Below are 24,229 nucleotides of genomic sequence, written 5' to 3' on the forward strand. Positions count from 1 at the left end.
CAAAATGATTAATTCATAACCAAGCGGAACGATTAAAAGAAGTCAGCGAAGTTTTGTTTTGTTTTGTCTTTTCTGAATTGGGTTGACTACCGCGCGAGGCGATTCCAAATAATTAAACTCGGGTCAAATCCGTCGTGAAGCGATTGATAAAATACCCCCATCTTCCGTTTCACTGCCCGACTGATACTCGTGATCTAATTTAAAAAAGGAAATTTTCCTTTTTTTTTTTCGTTGCAAATTAACTTCTGCCCTCTGGGATCACTTTGGTCGGACCAACACTATTGCCCCCGCGTTGAAACATACGCTGAATAGAGAATAATCCTAAAACATTTGCAAGAAATACTAAATCAGGTGAATATATGAAAACTCCCCCAATCTGTCTTGAACTATTCTTTTTTTTTTTTTTTTTTTTTTTTTTTTTTACTAATTGCATGCTTTTGCCTTAGCGAGAGTTCAGAGGCTGTCATTTGTCAGGCGGGAGGTGGAGGGGGTGGGAGGGGAGGTTGATACGGCAGCAGGAAATAAATATTATTTTTATGTTCGCGGAAGACTGGTTCCAGGTGTTGATGGTGTAAACATGGCGGCCATAAAGCACAATTTACAGAGGGAGTTGTTCAAACCAACTGAGGAGCGGCTATATGCAGTTGTTAGCGTAACTAAAGCGGGGAAAAAGAAGAAAGCAAGCTTCCTATGTTTAGCTGGTATGAAGTTATCTCGAGCCAATTTTTATAACGCTGAAGATATTTCCGCAAATGTTAGGCCTAAATCCTCCATGAACTTGCCCAACACCTTGTGTCTTTCCCTTTGGAGTTGATAAAGGCTTTATGTTTACGACCTTTGATGCAAATTGTCTCTGTAAGCTGGAAAATTAAGTATAAGTACAGTTGCTCCTTATATTATTACAAAGCACACACGAAACTGAAGAAGTTAATTACTCTGAAAACTACAGATGCCGAAGATGAAACTAACTGTCCCAACGCTAGAATATGTGAATGTTTTTTCAGCGCAAAAAATATAAATTTTTCGTGAATCAGCTAGTATCGAGTTAGTGTGATTATTAGAGGCTGTAAAAAATTGAATTTGAGGGCTAAGGGTTTGAAGTCCACGCATAGTATACCATGATGCGAAAAGTTATGCTGAAGGGCAGAGCCAACTAACCCAAATCATGTTTTGCTTCAGTCCATCCCTTCCTTAAAATAGCAATGAAGACTCTGAGGATTGTAAAAAGTAAAGTGCATTCTAACGTTCACTTTAAAGTATAATTTTAGCATCCAAATTAATAGGAATGGTAAAAATAAATACCATCTATTATTTTGTAACCGTGTCTGTATATATGAGTTATTGACCAAGCATGAGGTCAAGATGGTTGATATTGGTTGATTTCTGTTTTTGGGGTTTTATAGACTTGGACAAAGTCAAAGTCCATAAAAATGCAAAAAAAAAAAAAAAAAGAACAAGGCTAATATCCAGCCATCTTGACCAAACAAGCCTGGTCAATAAAGGATTTATTATAATTATAGCAAAAAGAGTTTGCTTTGATAAGAATCGAGAATGACATGTTTATTTCAAGAGCTGGGAAAGAAAGCCAACTGTGTTTTTAGCGCAATAAACTCATGTGGGTCGTTTATGTTTTCTTTATTTTGACTGTCTTCTGCCACTTTTTTCGACTTCATAGCCGACATTATACAAAAGTTACAAAATTTGGAAGTTCCATGCACTTTTTTTCTTGAGTGGGATCAAACCTAGTAATCCTCTGCAGGCTTAATCAGAACACAGGGCTTGTATCATATTACTCACTGGCTCTGCCAGCTTTGTAACAAGAGTCAATATTGTTTACCCAGTGACAAATGTGAGACCTGAAACTGTGTCCCTCTACCAAGTGAAAAAGACAGAGAAAGATACTTACAAGAAGAGGATGCACTGGAGACTGAGGGACCTAAAACTTGTGGATGGCAGGGATCAAACTAATGTAAGAACAAGGAGTTTACCCTTTAACTGCCAAATTGTGTTTAATATAATACATTCATTTTATTTCATTTTAAATTTTTCAGTTTATTAAGTAAACATATCTTTTGCAGTAAATGGCTTGAACCTGGGGGTAACATGTGAAGGTGTAGCCTGATCGTCCAGGTGAGTGTAGTCCTGAGAAGGACTGTTGTCGGTGGTAGTGACTGACGTTTCGACAACCTGTGCGGAAGTCATCATCAGAGTCAAGTGAATGATTGTTTTCAGTAGAATGTTCTTATTCCAGTTCGTGTGAAATGATCGGTTGGTTTTGCCGTGATGTTATTGGCTGTAAGACTCAAGTGATGTAAGTCGGTCGTGATTGGTCTGTTTCGATCTGTCGATAAAGTTAGATCGTTCTTTTTTGGTCGTTTGTGATGTTTATGTCGGGAATGAGTCGTTTGTATGGAGCGGGTAGTTGTTGACATCTGTTTAGGGGAGTCTGTTCTGAATTAGTAAACCAGCTTTCCAGAGTCAGTCGTTGAAAATAGTCAGTGCTGTAGGTTAGGCATTGCGCAGAGTCCCAGTCAATGTTGTGGTTGGTAAGTCGATGGTGTTCAGCAATGTGATTGGTGACACCCTCGTGACACCACATTGATGACACCAATGTGACACCACATTGATGTCACCAATCACATTGATTTGTGACATCAATGTGATTGATGTCACCAATCGCATTGCTGAACACCATCGACTTACCAACCACAACATTGACTGGGACTCTGCGCAATGCCTAACCTACAGCACTGACTATTTTCAACGACTGACTCTGGAAAGCTGATTTACTAACTTAGAACAGACTCCCCTAAAGATGTCAACAACTACCCGCTCCATGCAAACGACTCATTCCCGACATAAACATCACAAACGACCGAAAAAGAACAACCTAACTTTACCGACAGATCGAAACAGACCAATCATGACCGGCTTATGTCACTCGAGTCTTACAGCCAATAACATCACGGCAAAACCAACCGATCATTTCACACGAACTGGAATAAGAACATTCTACTGATAACAATCATTCACTTGACTCTGATGATGACTTCCACACAGGTTGTCGAAATGTCAGTCACTACCACCGACAACAGTCCTTCTCAGGACTACACTCACCTGAACGATCAGACTACACCTTCACATATCTTTTGTCTGTTGCATCCCTGTACATAACAGACATTTTAAATCTTATAGATTTTAAGTGCTGCACCCCATTCATGCCTTTTTTAAAGAAACTTCTAATTTCTTCCAAACAATTTTACTAAAACTTTAGTTAATTATAAATTTGTAGAAATAATTTTATATTTACTTTCATCCTTATGGTCAGGAAACCCCTGAATTTCACCTTCTTTTTGAGAAGACTTACAAGTGGGTAGCAAGCAGTATTCAAGACAAAACCAATTTTATCACTGCAATAATGAAGGTGAAGACTGTAGATTAAATTAAAAGTTGACAGTAATAGTCATGTCTTTATTCTTTGATTGTCAGAGTGAAAAGAACATTGTTGTTATTATGGCTATCATGGCATCATGAGCTAGTTTGTATCCTTGGTGATAAAATATTAATAGTTTCCTTTCCTTGTTGATTCCTTTTTTTTAAGTTAGTGGAGACTTACTATGGAAGAGTAGGATTTATTTGAAGCCTTTACACCCAAGCATCAGTATCCATGTTCTTCCTACTGTTCTCTCTAACTTTCTTCTGGTACTTACAAGGAGAAATTGTCTAACCATCAAGAGGTTTCTTAGCTTGTGATCATTTCTTGTATTCTCCTGACCTTAATGTTTGATTCAGGGGTGATACTGTTGGAAGAAATTAGATGCTTATCATTATTAGGGGTTGAATGGTTGGGCTTGAGATAGTCAGACAGTGACAGGCAGGAAGTTTTGCTGTCCATCATTAAACATCTTCTCAGTGGTATTTAGAGGTTGAATGATTGGGCTTGAGATAGTCAGTGACAGGCAGGAAGTTTTGCTGTGCATCATTAAACGTCTCAGTGGTATTTAGAGGTTGAATGATTGGGCTTGAGATAGTCAGTGACAGGCAGGAAGTTTTGCTGTGCATCATTAAACGTCTCAGTGGTATTTAGAGGTTGAATGATTGGGCTTGAGATAGTCAGTGACAGGCAGGAAGTTTTGCTGTCCATTATTAAACATCTTCTCAGTAGTATTTAGAGGTTGAATGATTGGGCTTGAGATAGTCAGTGACAGGCAGGAAGTTTTGCTGTCCATCATTAAACATCTCAGTGGCATCTTGAAAATCAGCTTATGAATGACTGCATTAGATATTTAATTTATAGGTTGCTGAGAGATATGGAAATCAGAGGAAACCAAACTTCACCAATGTCAGTACTATTGAAGGTGAAATGAACTATCCATGTCAAATATACTTGTTAGTTTTTGTATAATGTTGAAAATAGATTTCTTATTTCTAAGAGAGTTGATACTTTTGATACTTTGATGCGATATTTTGATTTGGATCAATAATGTGAAAGTATGTTTTCAGCCCAGAGGTTATGTTTAGAAACTATGGCACCAGTGTTCATATAATTATGCATTGCACCCTTTTTTATTTGCCTTAAAAGCTTTTTGTCTTTACTCCTGGAACGTTGCAGTTTTGTCAACTTTGAAATAGTAGTAGTGTTATGCTTTTCTCTTTAAACCATATTATCTTGTTTCTCTAATGTTCTGTTGGAAGATCTCATCACAGGGGGCCCATACAATCTGTTTGTGTAGCCAACTGTTGTTTTATGGTAATTGTACCAGATTTATCGTTTGTCTCACCTAAAGTGATATATTGCTGACTATGTATATAAATCATTGATAAATAAACGTTGAATCACTTTACCTGTGGCGTATAGTCGTCCTTTGCCTCAAAAATATTTTTTTTAGCTATTTTGAATAAGTCTGAGTTCGTTGTTAATGTAATGAATAGAAGAAAGACAAGGGTGGAAGCCTTGTTTTGAAAGGGTTCAAGTGCCTGAGCGATTTTCTCCCAAATATCGCAATGCTCCACTTTCAAACTTCACAGCATTAAGGTCAAAAGATGCACAATTCTCCTCGAACCTTCCAATCGAAAATCCATCCAAACGGACCGGAGCTAGCCCTCGAAGAAAATCAAAATCCCACAGTGTTTGAGTGCCTGGAATGCGTAGCAAGATTCTCATGTGCCAGCCAGAAACCGTCACGCTGATTGCCCTTTTCTGATTGGATGATGTTATTTTGAATTGGACGACGTTATTTTAAGTGGTTAATCAGACATGACGGTTTCTGGCTGGCACATGAGAATCTTGCTACGCATTCCAGGCGCTCAAATACTGTGGGATTTTGATTTTCTGCGAGGGCTAGCTCCGGTCCATTTGGATGGATTTTCGATTGGAAGGTAGGAGGAGAATCGTGCATCTTTTGGCCTTAATGCTGCAAAGTTTGAAAGCGAAGCGATGCGATTTTCGGGGGGGGGGGGAATCACTCGCGTGCTTGAACCCTTTCAAAACAAGGCTTCCACCCTTGTCTTTCTTTTATGCATTACATTAACGACGACGAACTCAGACTTATTCAAAATAGCTAAAAAAAAAATCATTTTTGAGGCAAAAGGACGACTATACGCCACAGGTAAAGTAATTCAACGTTTATTTATCAATGATTTCTGTACATAGTCAGCAATATATCACTATAGGTGAGGCAAACGGTAAAACTGGTACGTTTACTATAAAACAACAGTCGGCTACACAAACAGATTGTATGGGCCCCCTGTGATCTCATAAACTGATATTTTGATTATTCGTGACGTTTCTATTTTTATTTTACCAGTAACTGTGTGACAAGCAAGTCATCAGTAAAGGAGAGTACATTTATGAATTTAGTTTCATTCGTTTAGGCTCTATCCATGGAGTTGAGAGTAGCCGAGTTCAACAACACACAGAAGAGGGAGCTGAAGGTTGGTAGACAAGACTACCAAGGCTAAGAAGACTTTTCCTTCCAGTCAGAGAGTATGAGATCATAGCTGGAAAGTATTATGCATGTCACAGTGTTATCCAATGTGTGGATACATGTGGACAAGAAGATGACAAAACAACAAAATTATGAGACAAAAGGAGAACTTGTTGATGGCTGGTCTTCTTGTTGTAACCAGTGAATCCATTATTGTCTGTTTTCTTAACTGTACAAATTTTAAAATGCAATAGTTGGTTTAAATGCATTACAAATTTGTTAGGTGAAGATTACCAAGAACTGACACAGCGGGAGGAGAACGACTTGGAGCACATGATATCACAAACTGAGGGTGCCATCAGCAATATTGAAGCATTCACTGAACAACTCTCCAAGGACTTGTCTGTTTTGGATGGGGTAAAGTGTACTATTTGATCTATTAAACTGATCACCTGAAAGGTTGGTAGTTACTTTTTCCAACATCTTTGCTTTCTTTCTCTTTCCAGGCCAATATCCATTCTATCATGGATGCTGAGCCTCAAGTGGAATCACTAATGCAGCTGTTGAATGATGCCTTGAATGAGCTTGACCACTTGGATAAACGACTTACAGGATATGATGACCGTCTTAGAGTAAGTAGTCTGATTGTGTCTAATTCTGTCTGGATCTATCTGATTTCAAAATGTTACATCTAATTCCAGGCAGACCTATGTAATTTTTACATGGTTAGGTCTGATTTCCGATGATTACGACTTTTTGTGAACAGATCATTCTGATTTCAAATGGTTCCTTTAGATTTTGGACAGCACCTGCCAATGTCCAACCATTCCAGTAAATTTTGGATGGTTCTGTCCATGTTTATATGGTTCCAACTCTAACTTTGAACTGTTCCTTGAATTATTTTGAATGGTCTGCTTGATTCTGTTTTTATTGTGGTATTTGAAAACTCAGGAAGTGCGAGCTCAGATGGAACAAATGGAGGACAAAGATAAACATATGGTAACAGAGAGCAGGAATCGTAAAAAGCTTTTGGAGGAGGTGGAATCGCTAGTGGTCAGTATGCTTAGCTACATTTAAGTTTTCAAGTACATTGCAGACTGAGTTCTTAATGATGACAATCTTCAATTGTTATAATGACACAAAAATAAAACTGAAAAATTAGTTGCAGACAGAAGTAGTCAACACAAATGGACTGATAAGGAAGCAGGTAGTCGGATAGTAAGATTGTCAGGCTGTATGAAATGACCAACATACAGCCAGGTGGACTAACTGTCTGGTTTGCTCTCTGCATAGTTAGTAGAGGAGACTGGTTAGGAAACGTGGCAAACTTCAGTCGGCTAGGTTATTGTTCGATTTTATCGCGGTCACGTGACAATGACCCTGCACACATAAATCCAAAATGGTGCCGCGGGCTTGTTTCGACAGTCACGTAGCGTTTAAGTTTTTGGATTTTCTCCGTGATCGAGCGACATCTTACCTTCAAAGTATAGCTAAGAACATTAATCAAGTCAGTGGACATAATGCCAGGTGAAAATTTTTCAGTATTTGGCTGTGGAACGTGTAGGAGAAGTAAAGGAATTGGAATCTGGAAGTTACCGGCGCCACGAAACGCAGAATACAAGAATTGGCGAGAAGACTGGCTGAAAATAAATAAGTTACTCTATGTTAGATACTTTAACCATATAGCCTTTATACTCATTTTGTCTATAAAATAATCATTAATGAGTAATATTTAATATGTTGCAGGTTGTAGCTACCAAATTAATCTTTTGTAATAAATTACTTATTGACAAATTGTGGCAGGTTCTTAATTCTAACTATATCTGCCTTTCTTGTTCTTTGCTGGCTCTACAAATTTCCTTTCGTAGTGTTTTTGTCTTCATTTGTTTACATTGAATTTTGTGTTTCTGTATAACATCTTTGGCCAGTGAAAAGCACCGTACAGTAACATATAAATGAATAATGCTGTCCAAAACATCTTTTGCAATGCTGTTATCTACCACTGTGTCTGAGTCCAACAACATGGTGTTATATGCTTAGACCAATTGAACATCACAAGCTGATTTGGATTCTATCTTAACATTGTCAATCTTCAGCTGGAGACTTCCTGAGGTCAGAATCCTAAAATTATGTTCTATTCTCTTAAAAATTGTTTGAGCTTGTTTAGAAATAACCCAAAGTCCACCTCGGTTTAAAGATGAAATTAGTTTTTGACTCCCTGCAACATGCAAAACTTCTGCTTTGCCAGCTTTCAGTATTGAGGCTGTTTGTTCAGTATGTGCTGTGGGATTATATACATTGTTCACCTTGCTATAAAGCTTGTGCAGTACATATCCTCCAATGTATTGTAACCGTGCCATTTCTCTATTACATAGTTTAGTAGGGATATTGGGATTTGGTGATTCATCTTTCTGTTTGCTGTGAGCTATCAAACAATCAGCCACTTTGGTACTAAGCAATGTTGCCGCATTACTTGACAACCCCACAAAAATCTTTGTTGAATTGAGGCCTATTCTTGAATAGTACTTCGAGTAGAATTGTTCTGCATTTCCAGTTTTAACCAAATGCATATACATGGATTCTACTTCTGAGAAGTTCATATTTTCTTCATCCCAGGCAATCGTATATCTTCGTAGCTCTTCTTTTACGCTTTGAGGGTAGATTTTCTTTCAATTTTTTTATCTCGTGCTTTCATTGATAACGCTTCGAAGTCTTCAGCAGTGAATTTGGCTTCTTGAGTCGGTTGATTTCCCAGCGCTTGTTCCTCCTTATGCTTTATTGTCTTGTCTTTTTAATCCAGCCTTAGTCTTGCATTTCTTTTGGCACAACTCGCAAACAATTCCCTCTTCATATTGAACCTAAAAATCGAAAGACTTTCAGTAAAAAAAATGTTGTTGTACTACGACCGATGCCATTGCTAAGGGCATCAATAACTACAAAGTTTTTGGGCGAAAATAACGTTTTAAAGGCTTCTGAAAGACGTACAGAGTCAGCTGCTTCGACAAAGTGCTCTTGTAATTCTTCCTCGTTTTCCAAAGTTTCCAATATGGCATCAAAATCGTCGCCGAAGAAAAATAAGTCGTTCATGTCCTCCATGTTGTTTTGGTTCTGTGCAGGGTCATTGGTCACGTGATGTTCAAGCGAAGCTCAGAGGACAGACAATAGGCCGGCCCTTTGAAGTTTGCCGCGTTTCCTAACCAGTCCCCTCTACTAACTATGCTCTCTGACTGTCTAAAGCTGACAGACTGACCAAATGGCAGGCTGTCTGAGTGATGGGCTAGCTGGCTGACTGACTGACTTACTGACTGGTTGACTTGACTGCACAGTTATCAAGTGGCTTGCTGACCAATTGATCATGAGAGACAACGATTAAAAAAGATAATGAGATAAACATAAAGAAATGATCATTAAAAGACTGTTAGGAAGGTCATGTAAACTTCTATTCAATATTTTCCTTTGACCAGGTTCAAAGAAACATAGTATCTACTACCATTTTTTCACACCATTTCAGGTTACACTGGATGTCCCTGAGCGCAATATCGTAGCTCTTCAAGAAGCTGACCTTTCCAAAGGAATGGGACTGACAGAGTGCACCCATGCTGCGTTTGTCGTGCTTAATGCCCTGCAAGCTGATCTCAGTCCAGGTAGTAGCAGTTACTTAAGAGAAATCCAAGATTGTATTGGTTTTACTCTACTTCCCTTCGTGATTGTTCAAGGAAACTTGTGCCCACTTCTTAACCAATCAGATGCAAAACTCAAACTGTGTCTCTCTTAAGTTGCATGCGTTGTCCCATGCTTTAAGTAATGTAATTCTTTTTACTTCAAGTTTTCATTGCTTCATTCTGATCTTAACTTTGGGGCTAATTGGCTGTTGAAATTTCTTTAATTTTGGTTTTACAACACTGTCCCGATAGGAAGCGTTTTATACTGTGTTTTATACAGAAAAGGCATTAAATATCAACTTCATGTCTGAGAACTTTTAAGTATAAGTCCAATTGTTCAGTGTCCCTGTCACTAACCACAGGCAAATTCCGTCTGCTTCCAGATTGTTGTAGCTCTAACAGTACAACTGTATATACAACCTGTATTTGCTTTCCATTTTCACTGATTTTGTTTATAGACTGCAACTTCTCTCTTTTGTGATAACTTTGGACATTTGATTTCTCTACATTATCTTGATTGAAAAGTGCCCTAAATATGATGATGTCAAGGTTGTGGGTGTTTAATTTTCAGGTTTGACTGAAATGAGAGCTGTCAAGGAACAGCGAGAAAAATTTTGGCAGCTGAGCAGTGATTTTGCTCAGCGTCTAAAGTTTCATCTCATGGAAATCTTTACACGCCATGTAAGTTTGCCAGTTGACTACTGGCGGCTCTAACAGGATGTCAGTAGTATAGGGCGGCCACATAGTTGGTCACCAACGAAAGAGATGTATTATTTTGTACTATGTGTTCGGTGGCAGCAAAGGATTTTCCCTATATGAATGTTAAAATGACAACTTGATTTGTGACACAATTTTGTAATCTCACACATTCAAAATCTTGCTTTAGTATTACGCAGAGGAAGATTGAGTGTTCCGCCGTGGTGACATGGTATTTTTTCCGTAACCTTTGCATTTTTAAGGAGGTTTATTTCTGTCACGTTGTTCTTACCAGGGTATAGATCTAGAGACTCTGGTTCAACATTCCAGTGAGCTGTGTATCCCTAAACATTTGACTTGTCATAATGACCTCGCCCCATTCTCTGAGTTGATGAAGTGGCTTAAAGAAGTCGATCAGACTGTGTTCCTGGAGCTTTGTCAGGTTTGTTACATTTCACTCTATCATTTTGTTTGTCCTTTACATATTTCATTACACTCCATTTGTCAGGCTCATCCCCAGTACACTACACAACTTTCCATCACCCTTCATTTTTCAGACTCATCCCCACACGATATTTAAAGCATATTCAACTTATTTTTCGTATGCTTTCCACGCAGTCTTAATGAAATGCCTCTGTGCATTACCATCACCGATTTGTTTTTTTCAGTCATTCGAAGATTAAAAGAATAGTTATCAGAAATTTTTATGTAGTTTTTTCCCGTTTAGTTACAGGTTTTAATAAACCTCAAATGTCGCACCTGTCTGCTTTAAAAAATGTATTTAAAAGTGATGGTAAACTTGTTGCATGAACACCATTTTCCACCTTTTCAGGCATATACACAATCCCTCAGCAGAGTGTATGAGAGGGAACTGAGGGACTTCTTTGAGGCTGTTAAACAAAGGACTATGACGAAAGGTGTCCGACGTAAGTGGGTAATTGTTTTATTCATCTTCTTGAGGGATTGTCATATGGTTTTTGTTGACTGGGGGTAGGGTATATTTGAAGTAGTCTAATGAGTGAATTAGTCAGAGTCTCGTAGAATGAACTTTATTTTAGTCTGCAATATTCATAGCTATTTTTTTTCTGCCTATGGCTATTTTTTTGTCTGTCTTCGCATTACCAATTTCGACACACATTAGGAAATCATTTCAAACAAGTTCATATGGTTACCTTTACAAGCTTGTCATTAAAGGAGTTTTGTTGCCGAATTGTGGATCATTTTTATGCATCAAAATTTTTCTCGTAGACATAATGCAGGAATAGTAGCTTTTGGGAGCGAAATAAAACCAGAGCAAAATAAAGAAAAAGAAGAGACTGCAAGGAAAAGAGGTTTTTTCGGTTCCTACCAGTTTGGTGAAAGGAAATGGTGGTAGATTCGCAAGAAAGGGGAAGGTTTCTGAAAAAGATAAAGGGAATAGAAACAAGGACTTCTCTACTCCTTGCACTCTTTCACTCAAAGATCTCATTAGTAATTCTCCATAATGTCTGCCATACAGTTTTAACGATGTTTGTTCAGAGAATGAGTCGGTATGGAATCGACTAATAATCACCCAATTGATGTTTTTTGTGGTTCTCCTCACTCATTCACTTGATGTTGTATTAATATTGTGAGAAATTCTGTCTTGATTACCCATGGGAATAAAAAGGTTAGTGGTAAGTAGCTAATGGATGTGAATGTTATTTTGCACTGTGTGATTTGAAGCATGAATTGATAGGGACTCTTCTTTATACAGCCTACGCTGCCTTCAAGATGACAGGGTCCGCGACAGGCATCAATGACCCAAAAATGAGCCCTCGCCCCAGTCCTCGTGGCATTAAGACAGGCTCTTTCAGAAAAACTGAAAAAGCATTGGACAGGAAAGACACGGATTCTATTGGTTCTTTGGGCTCAGATACGAGGTCCAGATCGGGATCCATGAGCTCAGTGGATTCTTCTGATCAGCTGCAGGAGGGCAGAGGAAAGTTTGAAAGGGTTTGTTGAAAACTTGTATTCAGGTCGTTTCAGATAGACTCACCCTTAGGGCTGGACCATCCTCGGAGACCCAGGGGCTGTCGGTCGATTTCAAGTTAAGGCATGAAGAGCCCCTGGGGACATTGTCTTACAAGACTAGTTCCAAACGGTCGCAGTCGTTCTGCCATCTGATTGGTGCTAGAAAATCTTTGTGTTTTTCTGCCCAATCAGAGTGAAGTGTGTTTTAGAGTCCTTTCGTGTGTTTTAACACGGACGTATACTAGTAGCTCAGTTGCTCACTATGTTTGTTTGGACCGTGCGACGGAGATTCGGTTGAGGTGAAAAGTTTCAGTCTCAGCACACAATGTAAGAGAAATCGATCAGATTGTCCGCGAAAATCTTACCGGAAATTATAGTGAATACTTTCGCAGGTATCACTAGAGAACGTGTTTTGAAGTTTGCGAGGTTTGTATACAACACGATGGTTGCAGTCATTGACGTGTCGCTTTAAACGTTAAACGAGATTTAAGCTTAAATCTTTCTAGATTTGTTGCATAATTTGCTGTGACTGAAACTTTGCTAATCCCGTGAAGTTATTTCGTCGCACGGGCCACGCAGGTATGTCGAGCAACTGGTACTTGCGCAACTTTCTGTGCGTGCCAAAATCAAATCTCATCTTCGCTTGAAAAAAAAGAAAAGCTAAGCGTGGAAACTTTTGCTTATTAGATATGGGTAGATGACCCTGTACTACTAAGCTGACATTTACAATAAAGCAAACCCGCCCTTTCCATCCAATATTTCTTGGTCTTTGGTTTTGTTTTTCCCATTGAGAACAGCATCGGATCGATTCTCAATGATCAAAGGTATTTAACTTGGTCTTCAACAATCGACAGAAGAGGTGAAATGACAATGACCAAGGGACTAGAAGAGAATCCGTGGCCTTTCTAGCTCAAGAATTTCAATACTCTAGACAGCAGTTGAAAGATTGAACTCTTTCTAAACCCCTTCGGTAACTGCCCGAAAACATCTCTCTTTCCCACGATGTTCTCGTTAATAAGTTTTTGTTCAGATTTTAATTAGCTAACCGGAAACACAGCTAAGCTCTCTCTTAGCACTTGCTGGAGGTCGTCCACGAACTTAACGTTCTCTTCAACCTTGGCCGTATTGTGAACGACTTTACTACTAAGATTAGATTTTGGCGCGCACAGAAAGCAGAAAGCTACGTAGGCGAAAGCGCGTGGCCCGTGCGACGAAATAACTTCACGGGATTAGCAAAGTTTCAGTCACAGCAAATTATGCAACAAATCTAGAAAGATTTAAGCTTAAATCTCGTTTAACGTTTAAAGCGACATATTAATGACTGCAACCATCGTGTTGCATACAAACCTCGCAAACTTTAAAACACGTTCTCTAGTGATACCTGCGAAAGTATTCACTATAATTTCCGGTAAGATTTTCGCGGACAATCTGATCGATTTCTCTTACATTGTGTGCTGAGACTGAAACTTTTCACCTCAAGCAAATCTCCGTCGCACGGTCCAAACAAACACAGCGAGCAACTGAGCTACTAATATATGTCCGTGTTAAAACACAATAAAGGACTCTAAAGCACACTTCACTCTGATTGGGCAGAAAAACACAAAGATTTTCTGGCTCCAATCAGATGGCAGAACGACTGCGACCGTTTGGAACTAGTCTTGTAAGACAATGTCCCCAGGGGCTCTTCATGCCCTAACTTGAAATCGACCGACAGCCCCTGGGTCTCCGAGGATGGGGCTGGACCAGATAATGCAACAAAGTTTGTTTTCTGTTCATATAAGAAATGTCATTTTGTTACTGAGCTGAGATTGCAGCGCCTCAACTTATTAATGTACCGACAGTTGTTGTGGTTGTAAAATCAGGTTTTTGATGTTCTGTTGTTGGAGCTCGAACCAGTATGTACAGCCGAACAGGAATTTGTACAAAAGTTCTTCGATTTTTCTTTGGAGGAGCCAGAGGTGTGTATGATAAAAATTTACATCGGATTTAACAACATTTCCTGTTGTAAATAAGTACAGCAAACACTTCATGTAAAGTTTGAATTTCACTTTTAAGTATGCTTTGTCACTACCTCTTGGCTTTTCTTTGACTTTATATTCTTGTTACAGATAGAATAACTGCACAAGATCGAACACAAGCTCTAATTGCTCTCAAACCTATAATTCATACTGCATTTTTCCTGATATAATGAATGCTACAATGGCCACCAAAGACCAAACGGCCAAAACAACCACTACTCACCACTAGTGGCTGTTTTCCTTATTTGACCACCAGTGACTCTTTTGCATTTTGGCCACCTTTGGCCATTTGGCCACTAGTGGCCGTTGTGGCCATCGGGCCACAGGTGCCCATTTTGGCCATTTGCCCACTAATGGCTGTTTTGCTTATTTGGCATCAAGTGGCCGTTTTTCCCATTTGCTTTCTAGTAGCCGTTTTCGCCATTAGCAGTTTTGCCCATGTGGCCACTAGTGGCAGTTTTGCCCATTTGGCCACTACTGGCAGTTTTGACCATGTGGCCACTAGTGGCAGTTTTGGCAAGTTCACCACTAATGGCAGTTTTTGCCATTTGGCCACTAGTGGCCATTTTACCCATTTGGCCACAACAGGCTGTTTTGGCCATTTGGCCAGAAGTGGCCATTTTGGCCATGTGCCCAATACTGGCAGTTTTTACCATTTGGCCACTAGTGGCCGTTTTGGCCATGTGGCCACTAGTAGCAGTTTTGGCCATGTGGCCACTAGTGGTTGTTTTGGCCGTGTGGCCACTAGTGGCTGTTTTGGCCGTGTGGCCACTAGTGGCTGTTTTGGCCGTGTGGCCACTAGTGGCTGTTTTGGCCGTGTGGCCACTAGTGGCTGTTTTGGCCGTGTGGCCACTAGTGGCTGTTTTGGCCACATGGCCACTCGTGGCAGGTTTGGCCATTTGGCCAGTAGTGGCAGGTCTCAGCCATTTGGCCAGTAGTGGCCCTTTTGGCTATTTGGCCACTAGTGGCTGTTTTTGGCCATTTCACCACTGCTGGCTGTTTTACCCATTTGGCCACAAGTAGCCGTTTTAGCTACGTGGCCACTTATTGCAGTTTCAGCCATTTGGCTACTAGTTGGAAGTTTTGACCACTTGGCCATAAGTGGCCACTAGTGGCAGTTTTGGCCATCTGGCCACTTGTGGCAGTTTTTGGCCATTTGGCCGCTGGTGGCCCTTTTGGCCAATTGGCCACTAGTGGCCGTTTTGGGCCATTTCACCACTGCTGGCTGTTTTACCCATTCAGCCACTAGTGGCCTTTTTGGCCATTTGGCCACAAGTCGCCGTTTTAGCCATTAAGCTTCTAGTGGCCGTTTTTGCCATTAGGCCACTAATGACCATTTTACCCATTCGGCCACTAGTGGCCATTTTGGCCATTTGGCCACAAGTAGCCGTTTTAGCTATGTGGCCACTAATTGCACTTTTAGCCATTTGGCCACTAGTGGAAGTTTTGACCACTTGGCCACTGGTGGAAGTTTTGACCACTTGGCCACAAGTGGCCACTAGTGGCAGTTTGGCCATTTGGCCAGTAGTGGCAGTGTTTGGCCATTTGGCCACTAGTGGCCGTTTTTGGCCATTTCGCCACTAGTGGCCGTTTTTGGTCATTTCACCACTGCTGGCTGTTTTACCCATTGGCCACTGGTGGCTGTTCTAGCCATTTGGCCACAACTGACTATTCTGGCCATGTGGCCACTAGTGGCAGTTTTAACCATTTGACAACTAGTGGCAGTTGTGGCCATTTGGCCACTAGTGGCAGTTTTGCCCATTTGGCTACTACTGGCCGTTTTGGCCATGTGGCCACTAGTGGCTGTTTTGGACATATAGCCACAAGTGGCAGTTTTGCCCGTTTGGCCACTAGTGGCAGTTTAGGCCATTTCGCCACTAGTGGCCGTTTTATCCATTTGGCCACTAATGGCCGTTTTGGCCATATGGCCACTAGTGGCAGGTTTGGCCATGTGACTACTAGTGGCCGTTTCATCCATTTAGCGGCTAGTAGCCAGTTTGGCCTTTTGGCCACAAGTGGCCGTTTTCGCCATGTGGCCACTAGTGACAGTTTTGCCCATGTGGCCACTAGTGGCAGTTTTGCCCATGTGGCCACTAGTGGCAGTTTTAGCCATTTAACCACAAGTGGCGGTTTTAGCCATGTTGCCACTAGTGGAAGTTTTCGTTATTTGGCCACTAACGGCCGTTTTCGCCATTTGGCCACTAGTGGCAGTTTTGGCCATGTGGCCACAAGTGGCAGTCTTGGTCATTTGGCCACTAGTGGCAGTTTTGGCCATGTTGCCACAAGTGGCAGTCTTGGCCATTTGGCCACTAGTGGCAGTTTTAGCCATTTGGTCACAAGTAGCCGTTTTACCCATTTGGCCACTAGTGGCTTGTTTATCCATTTGGCCACTAGAAGCCGTCTTACCCATTTGGCCACTAGTGGCAGTTTTGCCCATTTGGCCACTACTGGCCGTTTTTGGCCATTTGGGCCACTACTGGCTGTTTTATCCATTTGGCCACAAGTGGCCATTTTGGCCATTTGGGCACAAGTGGCTGTTTTGGCCATAAGGTCACTAGTGGCAGTTTGGGCCATTTGGCCAGTAGAGGCCGTTTTACCCATTTGGCCACTAGTGGCCTTTTTGGCCATTTGGCCATAAGTGGCCGTTTTGGCCATGACCACTAGTGGCAGTTTTGGCCATTTGGCCACTAGTGGCAGTTTTGGCGATTTGGCCACTAGCGGCAGTTTTGGCCATTTGGCCACTAGTGGCAGTTTTGGCGATTTGGCCACTAGTGGTAGTTTTGGCCATTTGGCCAGTAGAGGCTGTTTTACCCAGTTGGTCACTAGTGGCCTTTTTGGCCATGTGGCCACAAGTGGCCGTTTTGGCCATGTGACCACTAGTGGCAGTTTTGGCCATTTGGCCACTAGTGGCAGTTTTGGCCATTTGGCCACTAGTGGCAGTTTTGGCCATTTGGCCACTAGTGGCAGTTTTGGCGATTTGGCCACTAGTGGTAGTTTTGGCCATTTGGCCAGTAGAGGCTGTTTTACCCAGTTGGTCACTAGTGGCCTTTTTGGCCATGTGGCCACAAGTGGCCGTTTTGGCCATGTGACCACTAGTGGCAGTTTTGGCCATTTGGCCACTAGTGGCAGTTTTGGCCATTTGGCCACTAGTGGCAGTTTTGGCGATTTGGCCTCTAGTGGCTTCACTAGTTTCTCTTGGGAACCAAAATGGAAAAGGCATTTCCAGTGGGAGTGAACGAGTATAAAAGAGAAGCCGAATAAACGAAGTCAAATTACAAAAGAAAGTCTTGTCTCTTTGTTTCTTTTTTTTAATTATTTTCCTCGGGAAAACTGCCAGCATCTCTCACACCAGGATGTGTATGAGATTGAGTGGTCTTGGTGTCTGATAGAAACTGTCGCATCGTAGCAATTCATGGTCATTTTTGTTTTTTTTGTTTTTTCTGTTTTTTTTTTTTTTTTTTTCATATTTCAGCCTTCAGAGTCACCAAGCGTCTTAAACATCGACTCTCCTGATGGTGCGATGTTTAGCAAGGCATCGCCAATTAAATCTATAGATTCTACGTAAGTATGACAGGTATGATAGGGAGGTAACGCCGCTGATTATTTAACTGAATACCTGGAAGATCTGAAACAGGGTAGGACAAGAAAAATGTTTGAATATCAGTACCTGTAATTTGATATCTCAATTATGTAAAAATATTCAACCTTGAATATTTTAATCCTCGAATCAGGGCAAAAGATAAGAAATGCGATGTTTCTTTTTTCATTTTAGGGATGTAAAGGAGCGAATACCGCTAAACGAGGAAGTCAGGTAACCGTTTCGTAATACTACGTTGAAAGTCTCATTGGTTATATGGGAACCCCGCATATTTGCATGCCTTAGGTATTGTGAAACTATATAAATACCATAGAACATTGCACGAGATTGTTCAAGACTGACGCAAGAATGCAGGCAAATAAGTTAGGGAAATTTGGTTTTTCAATCTTTGTTTTTCAATTTCAAGCCGCTCCCTCCAGCCACTCACGGCTTCACTCTCTCATCTTCATATAACTCAGCCTTCTGTTCTATTTTCGCTTTCTCTCTTTTTAAATGATTATGTTTATGGGCGATGATTTGTCAACATTAAACAATGTCCCTCGTCTATTTTTAATAATCCCCATTCACCCCACAAGAAAGAGTAAAAAGAAAGAAATTTGTTTTTTATAGACATATATCATTTCGTATCATTCCTCCAGCAAGTATTCATGTGTGATGCATGGGTAAAACTTCTTTTTGCCTTTGAATAATCTTTAAAGTAGATGTTATCGATGGAGCGCAAGGCCACAAGTGTAAACAGTTTATTTCTTCTGATGTGTTTGTTTTCTCCTCGTAATAAAAGAATTAGGAAAAATCTAGTTTAATTTGTCATGTAACTGTTACTTCTCCAGAAAAAGAAAACAGCGGATGAATAAAAACCGAGAAGATATGAAGTATGTTGAGTACTAACACAGCTGGACTCTGGATAGGCATAAAGTAAAATCGTAAAATCGCTTTTGAGGTTTGCTTGCATAAATTTGAGCATATAATGTAAATTTTAAAGTCTAGGAATCTAAACTTTGTATCGTTAAAAGCACATTGCGTGTTTTAAATCGTAAGCTTAAGGCTATAGCAAGGTTTCTCTAAATGGGGTTAAAAGTAAATGGATAAATCCTTGTAACTTTCACCACAAAGTAAGAGCACGGTAAGTTACTTTTAAAGTAAACTGCACCTCCTCCACATTTGCACTTTTAAGCACGTTAATATTGATGTTTCTAGGAGCTCTTTCACAGTTTCATCGAATGTTGATACTTAGACTGAAAACAACATATTAGACCTACAATGTGAACATCCACAGCTGAAGACACTTCTACGAAAATTTCCACCTATGGCATTGCACAAACACTGAAACGGTGTAGAGGGGTACCCTTTGTGTTTGATGAGATATCTTCCCAGAACACCGCGCGCGCTGAACTCTTTGTGAATTTAATAATGGTATTGGCTTTTGCGCACGCGGGACTTGCAAGGTCGTAGCTTTCTTTTGCTCTTGTTCGAGAAAAGAAAAAACGGTTGATTAGGCGTGTGAAAGAGCTCTACTAAAATATTAGCTTGTTATCTTTCTGAACGATGCACTCTTTCGCGTATTTTTCAGGAGGATCATGCAAGGATTGTTCAACGTCTTGGAAACCGAGTTACACAGCTACATCCACTTTGCGGATAGACTTGATCCTTTGTATGTGTACAGAGGAAAAAGGGTTTTTGTCCATATTCAATTTCAACCAATAGATAGAGTCCAGAGGCAATATTTAATATAGATTTTAGTTACCAAGAAACGTGATTGAAACTCTGGCGGCGGTCTCGATCATGACTTAGGTAATGTCTGAACGTCATGACCACGAGACAAATATTTTCCCCTTCCCCCAGTTAGCTCCTCAGCATACCTCCCTCCTCACAACACCCCCCACCCCACCCCACCCCTCAATCGATAAGTACCTATTATCAGCTTTGTTCATTTTGGTTGTATTTCAGTAACACCATGTATATGTTGGTCAAGATCGGTCATTTTGTGATCACCACCCAGTTGTCTGGTTCACCAGTGTCCTACCTCAGCCAGCAGCTTGGAAACTGCCTTATCTCTGTGAAGAGGCTCTTTGACAAGTTTATAGTAAGTGAAGAATCTGAAACTTTTTTTTGTTGTGCAACGATAGACGTGAGGTAACTGCATTGCCATTCCTATAACAATTTTATACTCATCATTTTTCTCTTACAGGCCAACCTAAAGAAACAAATCGAGGAAATGAAGATTCAGAAGACGAAGAAGTGTGGAATTTTGCCATTTGTGACTAAGTTTGAAGTAAGTTTCAACGCGTTAATTCCTGAAAGTGACTTAGCCTCTAATGTTTTTACAATATCACCCCTGAATCACACATTAAGGTCACGAGAATAAAGGAAATAATCACCAACCAAAGAATCTCTAGATTGTTAAACAAATTCTCCTTGTCAGCACCCTAGGAAATGTATAGAGAACAGTATGGAGAATATGCATACTGAAGGGTTAACGGTTGACTTTTCTGTTTTGTTTCTACTTCCTTCAAGGAATTTGCATGCATTTCAGAGAGCGTGTTCAAGAACTCTGAACGCCGCAATGACCTTGACAAAGCTTATCACAGCCTTATTCGAGTTGTGTGCGCTAACGTGGAGCGCATGGCTGAGGAACATCAGAAGACACCTCGAGCGGTGGTCATGATGGGTAAGCCTAAAGGAGGAAAATGTGGGAACGGAAAGGTACGGACGGAGAGTGAGGGGAGGGGAGGGGAGGCTAAGGTTCGATGGTACATGAGTGTTTTGGCTTGCGATAATGGGCGCTCAGATATTTATGCGCGAGTGATTGGGAGCGGCACCGGTGAAAAAAGACGCGAGCTTCTCCCTTGTTGTGCACTTTTTCAGAATTTCGTAGGTATTCATCTGTAGAAATTTACTAATTTTATCCCCTTTACCTACACTTGGCACCATCTGTTCCTAATAACTGGATACTTTCCACATAACACTGTGGTTGAATGAACTCAGCAATTCAGCACCCTTACAAGCCAAACCATCAGTTTATTTGTGTTTCAACCGTGCTTGTTTTATACCGTTTCATAATTTTTGGTCCATGCATGAACAGCCCCATAGCTCTTTGTACCCTGTCACGGAATTTTTGTAACTATTATGTCACGAGACAAATGATACAAGTGGGTAAGTTTCCAAAGAAACTGTGGTGCTGCGTCGGTGGGGGAGTATAACAAGATAGTTTGGTTTTATCAACTGGGTTGATAATGTGAATTGGCCACCGTCATGAGTTCTAAAGCAGACGTCTCGACCGAATGACGTAGGGTTCACGCTCGAAATGTCAAGTTAGCAACTCTTTACGACGGCCAATTTGCGTTATCAACTCAATTGATAAAACTAAACTACATATTAATGTTACGACTGATTTCTTTTTAATTTATTTTCCTTCAGAGAACTATCATCGTTTGTTCAGTAAGTATTTTATATTTTTTTGTGGTAATTGTATGGGTTCCAAATTAGTGTGACTATTTTTGTGACTCAACAGCACTTGTTAGCGAAATGAACCAAAACTGTAAGCAAGAGTATAACTTAAAGTGATACAACACTAAATTGCCGTGAAAGCAGATCACTCGTGGCTTGAGCTTTGTTTGGTGAAATAAGAATACCAAGTGATCTAAGTGATTGGCTGTTAGGGGAATTTTTTCATCTAATTTTTTACAAATTGGACAGTGTGTAGTCCTATTACACATACTTATTAAAATCCCTGCTTAGTTATAATGAAAAGACAGGTAATAGAGTCTTATTGACGCAATATTTGACCCTCCACCCTTTTGTTAGCTAATTAATAAACGCTAGGATAATGTCAATTCTATCGATAAGACTGACCACCGCTATTACTTCAGGGGTTCTTACGCGTCTTAAGATACTTTGCCTTGAGAACGAAAAGAGAGAGACCAAGAGGAAATATAACGACACCCTGAAGTTGTACGTAAAAGAGATGCTTGGAAGACCCATGGAAAAGATCAATGTAAGAATGAAGAGCTATTCCGAGTAGATCCTTCCTCATTTCCCAGAAGCCCTTTTAAGATACAATATTTAAGGCCGCTGGACTTACTGATTTTCTGTACAGTCCAATTGACGTCCGCTTTACGTGTTTATCTTCCTTATTGTTGACCCCGGCCCCTTCTTAGTGCTCTCGAATGTGACCACATAAACTCTTCACCTAATCTTCCCTTTTACTCCTGCGAGGAGCTTACGCCAGAAAAGTCAGCTTTTTGATATGTTTGTGTGCGGTTGATTTGTCGTTACCAACTACGCGGGAGCACTTTTCGATCGAGTTTCGTAAAACCAAACAGTTATCCTCAAACGCCAATTACAGCACGGAAATATTACAAGGATCCATGGAAGATATCAAGGTACAATCGAACGAACAGCCTTAAGCGCGCCAAGGGCAATAAATTAGAGAGATTTAGCCGCGTCTACGTGAAACAGCAAACGCCAGCTTGCCCTTTCACTTCTCACGTAAAATAGCGCAAACCTTGCTGCTTAAGCTTCGTGTGAACTCATGTCATGATGGATTTGAAGGTACCCTTGTACGACTTTAAAGGAATAGCTTTGGTTCCCTTTTACCGGTAATTAACTTCTACTCTGTGAGATGAAAAGTGAAGAAAATCTTACGTACATGGTACACGTCAAACAAGCTGCCTTCACGTAGAAACGGCAAAGCGCAACCGGCAAATGCCAAAAAATGGCGGGAAAATAAGGTCACGTGGTAACTCTTGCCGTTCACGTTTCACGTAAATGTAGTTGGAACGCGACTGATCTTAATTTGGCGTCGAATGGGTTGGGAGGGTGTCACCAGTTTGTAGACCAATCATTGACTTGCGAATAAAAAACTAACACTATCTTGCATTACTTTGGATACTCGATTGAACATTGCTCCGCTTCAGCCGCCCGAGGGATTGTTTACTACAAAAAAAAAAAAAGGAAAAACTTTTAGTTCTTATTATTTTGTTACAGATCTTTTTTGAGGGTGTACAAGAATGTATTGCTGCTGGGGTGAAGGAAGACGAAGTCGGATACCAGCTTGCATTCAGCAAACAAGAATTAAGGAAAAACATCAAGGAGTACCCAGCCAAGGACATAAAAAGAGGACTGGAACACTTGTACAAAAAAGTCGAGAAACATTTGTGTGAGGAAGAAAACTTGCTTCAGGTGAATTGATATAGGCCTTGCCTCTATAGAGCTACTTAAAGAAAATTGATTTGGAGTATGTAAGGCTTCATTGTAAACGGTCAAATTGCAAGTGTATGCTGACACTAAAGAGGATCTTGCTCTTTTGTGCGAGCGAGCGATTTCGATTCCTTTTACAAACAGACGGATCCAGACCTCGAACCAATGTGGGAGGGTGCGTTTTTTTGTTTTGTTTTTTTTTTGTTTGTGTACAACTGTCTATGTTTTTACCTAAGGACCCTTGGAATGAGTAACTATCTCCCAAAAGTAGCTTAACACTGTAAAGCTAAAGTGAAAAGAGAATGAATATCAAATGAAGGCCGATACAAAGACAAATTCTTTCCACAAACCTTCGATGGAAATGTCAAGTAAGCATTGCTGAGGATTGATGTTTCACTCTTGTCATTTCAGGTTGTGTGGCACTCCATGCAAGATGAATTCATCCAACAATACAAGCATTTTGAGGATCTTATTCAGCGGTGTTACCCTGAATCTAAGATCAATCTAGAAGTTACCATCGAGGATATCCTGTCATTTTTCTCAAACATCGCCCAGTCACACTGAAGTTGGAAGAGTCAATCCAATGAGAGAACACTGCATAAGATGTGTAGATAGTTTCGTTGATCTATTTCGATTGGCGATTAAATTGCTAAATTAAATTTTTCGAGTCAATTGGATTGAGATAGCGTCGTATACACTTGATTAACGTGGTGTAACTTGCTAAAAGAGATTGAAATTAAAATTAGACGTTAAGAATTTATGAATTATGAAAAGATGATTATATGTTAAATAACAACGTTGTAAAGCGTGAAAGTTTTGATCGAAAGAGCCATTTGCCTAAACTTGTGAACACTCGATTGTAAATTAATTTCGGCGTTTTTTGTGTTCTGTTTTTTTTAATTGTTATTTTAATATAAGCATTTCAAAACATATCATTTGTCGATATTGATTCCCAATGGCTCATTTCTCATATTTACAAAGAAATGAGCAATTTTTGTCGGAAGTTTCACCTTGTTTTGAGTGTATAACGGACTCACTGTCGAGGACTGGCAATGTATCAAGGAGGAGCAAAGAAGATCCTGTATATATTCATTTGCTGTTGTTGAGAACTATTCAATAATGAATTAAAACTATCTT

General features: G+C 40.3%; 1 protein-coding gene and 1 long non-coding RNA gene across 3 annotated transcripts; one reads left to right on the forward strand and one right to left on the reverse strand.

Moving 5' to 3' along the window:
- The first annotated feature begins 543 nt into the window (after nucleotides 1-543).
- Nucleotides 544-24,024, forward strand: LOC111332826 (exocyst complex component 1). Of its 2 annotated transcripts, XM_088734082.1 has the most exons (25): nucleotides 544-701; nucleotides 1,842-1,969; nucleotides 3,329-3,424; nucleotides 4,298-4,358; nucleotides 5,875-5,934; nucleotides 6,211-6,344; nucleotides 6,434-6,559; nucleotides 6,879-6,980; nucleotides 9,439-9,571; nucleotides 10,161-10,270; nucleotides 10,581-10,727; nucleotides 11,118-11,211; nucleotides 12,021-12,259; nucleotides 14,140-14,235; nucleotides 17,768-17,856; nucleotides 18,068-18,106; nucleotides 18,724-18,765; nucleotides 19,464-19,544; nucleotides 19,841-19,976; nucleotides 20,082-20,165; nucleotides 20,408-20,561; nucleotides 21,311-21,331; nucleotides 21,763-21,887; nucleotides 22,880-23,074; nucleotides 23,504-24,024. In XM_088734082.1, the coding sequence occupies exons 1-25, from the start codon at nucleotides 578-580 to the stop codon at nucleotides 23,654-23,656; spliced, it is 2,769 nt and encodes a 922-aa protein (XP_088590208.1). In that variant the 5' UTR covers nucleotides 544-577; the 3' UTR covers nucleotides 23,657-24,024. The 2 variants fall into 2 exon arrangements, with proteins under 2 accessions (XP_088590208.1, XP_088590209.1); XM_088734083.1 differs by lacking the exon at nucleotides 18,724-18,765.
- LOC148724233 (uncharacterized) lies at nucleotides 7,640-9,414 on the reverse strand. The gene is made up of 2 exons (XR_015991954.1): nucleotides 8,913-9,414; nucleotides 7,640-8,785 (listed from the first exon to the last, which is right to left on the reverse strand). It is a non-coding gene; the product is annotated as an uncharacterized LOC148724233 (long non-coding RNA).
- Nucleotides 24,025-24,229: the final 205 nt, after the last annotated feature.

Source organism: Stylophora pistillata, chromosome 9 (assembly GCF_964205215.1).
Source record: "Stylophora pistillata chromosome 9, jaStyPist1.2, whole genome shotgun sequence".
Lineage (NCBI taxonomy): Eukaryota > Metazoa > Cnidaria > Anthozoa > Scleractinia > Pocilloporidae > Stylophora > Stylophora pistillata.